Here is an 8,656-nt window from a genome sequence, read left to right as displayed (position 1 = left end):
GCGGTGGAACACAAGTGCGATTCGGTGCGGTTCGGCAATCGGCGGCGTACAATCGAACGAGTGCCAATACGTGACAATACGCGATCCAGTGGTGCTAACGTGAACGTGGCGTTGCAGGAACCCGGCAATAGTGTGCACGTCGAACCGTGCAGTATCGCGCAGTTCAGTTTAGCAGTGGAGAATCGAACAAAGGGGTCCTTCATTCCAACCCCTTGGATAAAGCGCTCTGGCAGAGCGCCCCCTCCCTCGACGCAACCGTGACCCACTTAGTGAGAGTGATTACGTCACACCACGCCCCAGCGTTCTCGCGCAGGCCGCACCCCCCAAACCCGGCCCATGGCACAAAGGAGCGATTCACCCACGTCACAAGACAGTGACGTTGAATATCGCGCCCCGCCCGCGCTCACGCCAAACGTGATGCTTCCACGGGACGACAGCGACGACGCCGTGCAACGCCTAGCGGCGAGCGTGGCGGTGGCACGAGAGGAACGGAGGGAAGACCGCGCGAGGATGGACCAAATGGCGGAGACCCTTCAACAACTCCTGACCCTCGTCGCCCGCGCGCCCACCCCTCCGTCGGGCCCTCCGCCGGCTTTGTCCGCCCCGGCCCCTCCTGACGCCGGAACGACGCCCGCCCCTATGCCGCCGGGCAACCTGACGGTCCCACGCCCGCCACCGTTGCAGACCGACGCCAACTTCCAGTCATTCCTGTAGTGGCGCCACGGTTGGACCGACTACGCCGCCATGGCTGGCGTCAATAGGATGCCGCACGACATCCAGCTTATCCAGCTCAGATCGTGCTTATCCCTCGAAGTACAGGCGCTTCTGCGGAACTCATTGGACATCCCCCACGACACCCCACTCTCGGCCGACGGGGTGCTCGACCGGCTGCAATCCCACCTCCGAGATTCGCGAGCCGAGGCTCTCCGCCGCCGTGACCTGTTCCGATGCAGGCAAGAATACGGCGAGCCCTTTGATGACTTCTACGGCCGTGTCATGGACAAGGCCCGAGAGTTCGACCTGTGTGCCGTAGGCGGCGCCGCTTGCGCGGAGGCCCAGATGAAAACGATCGTATTCATGGGCGTCCGGGACGAGGATCTCGCACAGCGCATCAGCTCCCTCCCCACAACTGCGACACTGCAGGAGGTAGTGACCCACTGCCGCTCGCACGAGTCGGCAAGGGAGTCAGTCTCGGGCCGCCAGGACGACCCGCAGGTGCGCGCCGTCTCGGCTTATAAAAGTGCTCAACGCCCGGCGCGCGCATCCCCACCTCAACCGCCTCCCGCACCCTCCTCGCGACCTGGCGACACCTGCCCCAATTGCGGGACCAAGGGACACCGCCCTCACACCCGCCCATGCCCCGCCAGGAACGCCCGATGCCGTGTCTGCGGCACGACGGGTCATTGGGAGAAATACTGCAAGTCGTCCGAGGATCGGGACGAGAATTACCACGGGCCGCCAAGCCCCGGCGCCCCTGGGAAGGCTGGAGCATGCCGACAGGTGTCTGACGGCTCCGGCCGCTCCCCGACAACTGTCAGCATTCGCATACGCTTCGGGAACGTGTCCTCGAGCTTACGTATGCTGCCGGACACGGGCGCGGACGTCACAGTGATAGGTGCACGGCACCTAGGCGAGATGGGGATATCTACGGCTAGCTTGCAGCCGCCAACCTCAGCGCCGACGTACATGGCCGACGGATCCAGGATGCCCCCCGCCGTGGGACGCTTCCAGGCCACTCTGGCTCTCGGCGACAGGAGCTGCACCGCCGACATACGGGTTCACAATGGGGTCAAAACCCCGCTCCTCTCTTTCGGCCACTGTCGGGAGTTGGCTATACTCCCGCCCGACTTCCCGAAGCCTATCTTCGAAGTGACGTACGCTAACAGGTGCGCCGCGCTAACACTTCCTCCTGACAGCTCGCCAGCCGCCGCCCGCGACTACTTCCTACGGGAATTCAGCGACGTGCTGGTCTCCAAGGATGACCTCCGCTTCAAACCCCTAGGGAAGATGGTGGGTCCCCCCATGCGAATCCACCTGAAAGCCGACGCGGTGCCCTTCGCCATCCACACGCCCAGGCCGATACCGTTCGCGTTCCGGGATCAAGTGAAGGAAGAACTTGACTCGATGGTACAACAAGGTATCATCACACCTGTCGGCGACGAACCTTCGGAATGGTGCCACCCGATGGTCCTTGTGGCCAAGAATAAGGGCGTACGCATCACGGTCGACCTGACGAAACTCAATTCTCAGGTGACGCGCCCCACGCACCCCTCGCCCACGCCGTTTGCCGCGGTCCGCAGCGTCACCCCCTCCGCGAGGTTCTTCACGACGGCGGACGCTCTCCACGGTTACTGGCAGATGGACCTCGCAGAAGAGGACCAGCGTCTGACCACGTTCATCACTCCGTATGGGCGGTACAAGCACTGCCGGGGACCGATGGGCTTCGCAGCCACCGGCGACGCCTACTGCCTCCGGGGAGACGCGGCTCTGCAAGGCGTGGCCAACTGCGTTAAGGTGGTGGACGACGTACTTCTGTTCGACGACGACCTCCCCTCCCACTTCCGGAGGATCCACCACATGCTTACCAGATGCCGCGATCACGGCATCACCCTTAACAAGGAGAAATTCACAGTCGCCGCCCCCAGTGTCGGCTTCTGTGGCTACCGCCTCTCCGCCGACGGCATATCCGCCGACGAGGACAAGGTCAGTGCCATACGGGACTTTCCCACGCCCGCCAACTTGACCGACCTCCGCTCATTCATGGGCTTGGTGAACCAGCTGGCCGACTTCACCCCGGCCATAACGGCAGCGGCTCAACCCCTACGGCCTCTGTTGAGTCCTAAGCGCTCATTCACCTGGACCCCGGATCACGACAAGGCTTTCGCCGACGTCAAGCGAGCCCTGTCGTCACCGCCCGTGCTGGCGCCATTCGACCCCGCCCTGCCGGCGGTACTGCAGACGGATGCCTCGCGCCTTTACGGCATCGGGTACGCCCTCCTCCAGGATCACGGCCAGGGACACCTGCGCCTCGTCCAGTGTGGCTCGCGGTTCCTGACGGACGCCGAAACCCGCTACGCCACGATTGAACTGGAAATGCTTGCTGTCACGTGGGCCACATCCAAATGCAAACTGTACCTGTTTGGAATGCCCCACTTCACGCTGATGACGGACCATCGTCCACTCATCCCGATCCTCAACTCATACACCCTCGACGCCGTCGAGAACCCCCGCCTACAGCGACTCAAGGAGAGGCTCTCGCCCTTCGTCTTCACGGCGAAATGGTGCGCAGGGAAGCAGCTCTGCATACCCGACGCCCTCTCACGGGCCCCGGTCTCCCGCCCCACGCCGGAGGACGAGACCGACTGCGACAAGGACGCTGCGCATGTCAGGAGCGTTGTCGAAATCCTTTGCCCGAATGGCAGGCTCGCTCATTCATATCATCTTGGAATATTTCTATGTTACAAGTCAGAAGTATTCGTAAGATTCGTAACAATATATGTTCATCTGTGGTTATGGAAGTCTTGATATCTACCATCTACATCTTATCAAATTTGGCAACAGTTTTGTCTTCATTTCATTGCGTCGTCTGCTATTCGAAACATTCCGCCCGTGCGCTTCGGGAAAGGTTCGGGGAATTCCGCGTTCGTGACGTCACAGTTGCCAAACAAACAATATTGTTATTCTGAATATCTAGACTTCGGAAAAGTGGTATGCGAGGCACAATTAAAAGTGAATTTTCTGGATAAATTCTTCTGTAATAGGTAAAAACTTTATTTGTATGCTTTTAAAAAGTACTTTTTCGATGATTTTTAGTGAATGGTATATCTGTTGATATCTAAAATATTATAATGATAAATAAATAAGAATTATAATGATATATGGATTAGTAATAAATATATGCATATGTATAGTTGAATAATAAACAAACAGGTAAATGGTAAATAATATATTGACAGATAAATAATAATAAATGAAAATCAAGCTAATAATGATAAACAAACAGACAAATAATAACAAACAAACAAATAATATAACATAAATGGCAGGCATTACAGCAACTTGCTTAGGTGTTTATCTAAGCGAATCTTAAATCTTCGAACTGAACTACATTGCACTGCCTCTGCAAGTTTATTCCATTCATTAAGTATACGGTTGGCGAAGTTGTTTCTACCCACTTCCAAATTAAATCCATTTCCTGACACTTTAAGACCATTATTTCTTGTCTGATTCTCATTCAGTGTGAAAATGTTATCACTTTTGATGTTGTCAATCCCCTTTAGAATCTTATAGACCTGTATCAAGTCACCTCTGAGTCTACAAAGTTTTAGGAAAAATAGATTCATATGTTTTAGTCGATTTTCGTATGATTTATTTTTGATATTTGGAATCAGTTTTGTGGCTCACCGTTGTACTTTTTCCAATCTGCCAATGTCTTTAATGAGATTTTGTGACCATACGGAAACAGCATATTCCAAATATGGACGAACTAATGATTAATATAGCTTGTCAATGAGAGATGGACTTTTGAAGTCAAAAGATCGCGCAATGAGTCCTAGAATATTATTTGCTTTCTCAGAGCCTAAAATACTCTGCTTAGATGATTTGAGATCGTTACTTATAATTACGCCACTATTGTTAATGAATTTCCAAATAACTTGTAATCGTACCTACTGTTATTTTCACCAATGTGCATAGCCTTGAATTTACTTGTGTTAAATTTCATTAGCCGCTTTTCACACCATTGCTGTAGTTGATCTAAATCTTCTTGAATATCTAATTGGTTTAAATGATCATTTACCACTCCACACAGCTTTGTATCATCAGCAAATTTGGAGACAATAGATTTTAGTCCGTGGTTTATATGATTTAGATATACTATGAATAGATGTGGTCCAAGAGCGGAACCCTGAAGAACATTTAGAACCCTGAAGAGCATTTAGAACCCTGAAGAACATGTAGAACAACTCTGTTTTCGATCATTCAACCAATTACTAGTCCAACTTAATAGGCTAACACTTATTCTGTGTGAAGCTCGTTTAGTAAGTAGTCTTTCGTGGGAGATAGTATGACAAGCTTTTGCAAAGCCTAGATATATTAAATCTATATTCTTTTGTCATAATTCGAGATGAATGTGTTGTAGAATTCGAGTAAGTCACGAAAGAACGTTTCCGTCTGAATCCATGCTGGCTATCATTTATCAAGCAGTTACTTTCTAGATGATGTTTGATAGTATCTCTGAAGATAGTCTCCTTTTTTCCTACGATTGAAGTTAAGCTTATAGGCCTATATTTATTTAGTTTCTTTTTGTCACTTTTTTTGAATATGAGAGTAACGTTAGCTAGCTTCCATTCTCTTGGGACATCTCCGGATATGATGGCTTTCTTGAAAATAATTTGTAATGGAACAACAATCTCATTTTTCATTTCCTTTAAGACTCTTGGATGCCAACCGTCAGGCCCAGGTGTTCTATTAACTTTGCGTTTTTCTACACATATTTTAATTTTTTCTGTTGTTATATTTATCGTAGTAAGTTCACCGTAGACTTTTCGCGGGTTTCAGTTTGGTGTTCACTTTGAGGTGATTCGTTTACGAATACTGAGTTAAAACAGTTGTTTAAAATATCACACATTACTTAATTTGAATATTCAAGTTGACCGTCAGCAGATAATAGTGGACCAATGTAATTCCTAACAACCTTTTTATCTCTAATGTAACTATAGAATTCTTTGGGATATTCTTTGGATTTATCAACGATATTAATTTCGTATTATCGTTTTCTTTTTTTATTGTCTTTTTTAAATCTCTCTGTTTTATTACATAGCTTTGATAGTAATTAGGTGCACCCGAACACTTGTATTTCTTATAAACCTGTCTCTTTTTAGTAATACTTTTTTCAGTTTCTTTGTCAAGCCATAATGGGTGAACCTGATTTGGTGGGGGGCGGCGTCTGTCCTTAAACAGGATGTAAGTATGAATCATCTCAGCGTATTTTGAAATATTTCCCACATCTGATTTACAAGTCTTTCATTAAATTTTGCCTCCCAATCTGTAAGCTGAAGCTTCTGACGTAGTTTTATGAACTGAGCTTTACTAAAGTCGGGTATTTTAGATAAACAAGTATCTATTCTAATTTTTATAGCAGTTTGAATTTAACTAAGTTGTGATCGCACAGTTGCAATAGTTTTACCAACTTCTACTCGGTTATCATGCTATGGCGGCTAGTGATCAGTAGATGGAGTAAAATTCCTTGTCTTGTGGGCTCTTATACATGCTGAACTAAGTAATTGTCAGCGAGAAAATCTATCAAGCGACTTTCTATATGGCCATGTTCAAGGATCATCCAATCAATGTCAGTAAAATTGAAATCACCCATTAGCAATAAGTCCCAGTTGCAGAAACTAGACAGTTCTTGAAACAACAGTTCGTCGTCTGCTAATGATACTGTTTTTGGCTATATATTACACCTACATTCATTTTTTTTTTCAATTTTCATTTTAGGGTTAATTCTACCCACAAACTATCATATGCATCCTGTTTCACTTTCTCTAAAATACATGCATGGACATTGCTTTTAACCAGGGCTGTGGAGTCGGAACACAAAACCTCCGACTCCAACTCCGACTCCTCTATTTCTGGCACCTCCGACTCCGACTCCTCTTCATGTAATTAACTGATTATGGCCTACATACTTTATAAAGCCTATACAACACATATATGCTCCAATCTTGAGTAGATTTATATCATTATTACTGGTTTATATCAAAGAATAGATATATATGTTATAGTGTGGCTTTCCTATGTTTGACCTCTTCATTAATACTTTATAAGTGAAGTAGAGACAAAAATTTTGAAAGGATATTGAAGAAAATTCAGTAAAAAAAATATTCTATAATGTGAGACATTTGGCATAATATATATCTTTGCAAATAAGTGATAAGTACATTTCAAAAACAAAAATACTGTACAGAGGTTGAAATATAACCTTTGTAAAGGATATATAAACCTAATAATAAAAATATAAATAATGGAAGATTTTTTCTACATATATAGTTTTGCAAATACAAAATGAAAAATGAAAATATTTTATAAAAGAAATTTAGGCAAATTTCTTGAAAGCAAACAGTAAATATAGAGAAAATAAACCTTTTTGATACGAGTACGGGACAAGGTCGAGTGTTACAGCTGAACATGTATGATACTGAAAGGTATATGTATCATACTTTTTGGATATCATTATCCTTCATATGTTTTCATACCTTCTTTTGTCTTAATGTACTGAAATTACTTACACAAGTCCCTCTTGGTTTAACTACATACTGGCACTGCTATGCGATTATTGCGATGGACATTACTCTGGTTCTGGAACCGATCTTATCGATACGAGTACAAAACAAGATACAGCTGAACATATTTGAAACGTGAAACATTTTTTCAACTTTAAATATCCTTATTTCAACAATTCATTGTTAAAAAGTATAGAGGGAAAAAAAGAAGGGAAAAGGAAAGAAGAGATAGTATTATTGCGTTAGTCTACAGTTGAAATCATAATTATCCTATTGTTTGGCAACACAGCAGTAGGGAAAACCACCAAACTGATGGAGTGATGGAAACGATGTATATGGAACTTGACAGGAATATTACAGCTCCCGTGACTGTGTGTCAACAGAAGGTGTAAAATTGAGGTGTTTGATTTATTCAAGTAATATTTTGGATGTTTATCGGTCTATGTATAAATTTGAAAGCCAGCGTTGCACAAGGACGTTTTGGGGGTTTAATGGAATGACCACGAAGATAAGACGATGAGATTTATTACATTTGATAATTTTTTTTTTTTTTTTTTTTTTTTTTTTTATATCTACCTATAAGAAGTGTGCACTGCATAACTCTATAGACTAAACGAAGGCCTCATAAAGTGTAAATTTAAGGGGGCCGTCGCTCTCGAAAAAGAACTTCGTCAATTATGATCGGAATTTCACGAATTTTTAATATGTTATATATACATATACTGAGATGTTCACCACCAATTTTCATATCATTTGGTTGAAAAACAAATGAAGTTATTAATAAAAAACCGTTTTTTGACCAATTACAAAAGTTCTATCTCATCACTTATCCATTGACTGAGCATGCTGAAAAAAATACCACAAATGCTCTATAGCAATACCTAAAAAATCATTGTGGCGTTTTTGGAATTTCCTCTTAGTTTTGGAGAAAGAATTTTTTTTTTTTAAACGTGTCATATTTTTTTCAAAATACAATATATCAACTTCTATCATAAAAATAAAAAATCCCACAATAAAAAGTTTGCAAATTTAGGGTTGATTCACACTATCGGTCCGGTCACGCTCCACTCTCGGTCTGCTCTCGGTTCTGAGGCATTCACACGTACGGTCCGCTCTCGCTCCCGTCATCGCCCCTCCCTCGATACCAGTAGAAGTCTTACCATCAGTTACGAAGGAAGTGTGACTTTTCTGACGCCGAGTTGGCAATATTCGCTATTGCACTTGATGAAGAAGAAGAAGAAGGAAAACAGAAAAAGAAAGAGATTGTGGGTTCATCCTATGTTGCAAGATAGGAAGACTGAAGGAGAATTTCATACTCTGTATCCTCGTCTTATTGATGATGAGAGTAAATTCCACAGCTATTTCAGAATGAA

The 8,656-nt window shown here is 45.2% G+C and overlaps 1 protein-coding gene across 1 annotated transcript; it reads left to right on the top strand.

Moving 5' to 3' along the window:
• Positions 1–744: 744 nt before the first annotated feature.
• LOC143027329 (uncharacterized) lies at positions 745–5,957 on the top strand. The gene is made up of 2 exons (XM_076188601.1): positions 745–3,477; positions 5,898–5,957. The coding sequence occupies exons 1-2, from the start codon at positions 745–747 to the stop codon at positions 5,955–5,957; spliced, it is 2,793 nt and encodes a 930-aa protein (XP_076044716.1).
• The last annotated feature ends 2,699 nt before the right edge of the window (positions 5,958–8,656 follow it).

This window comes from Oratosquilla oratoria, chromosome 8, assembly GCF_046742065.1.
Source record: "Oratosquilla oratoria isolate Oo_2021 chromosome 8, ASM4674206v1, whole genome shotgun sequence".
Classification (NCBI taxonomy): domain Eukaryota; kingdom Metazoa; phylum Arthropoda; class Malacostraca; order Stomatopoda; family Squillidae; genus Oratosquilla; species Oratosquilla oratoria.
This window is presented reverse-complemented; position numbering and strand designations above follow the sequence as displayed.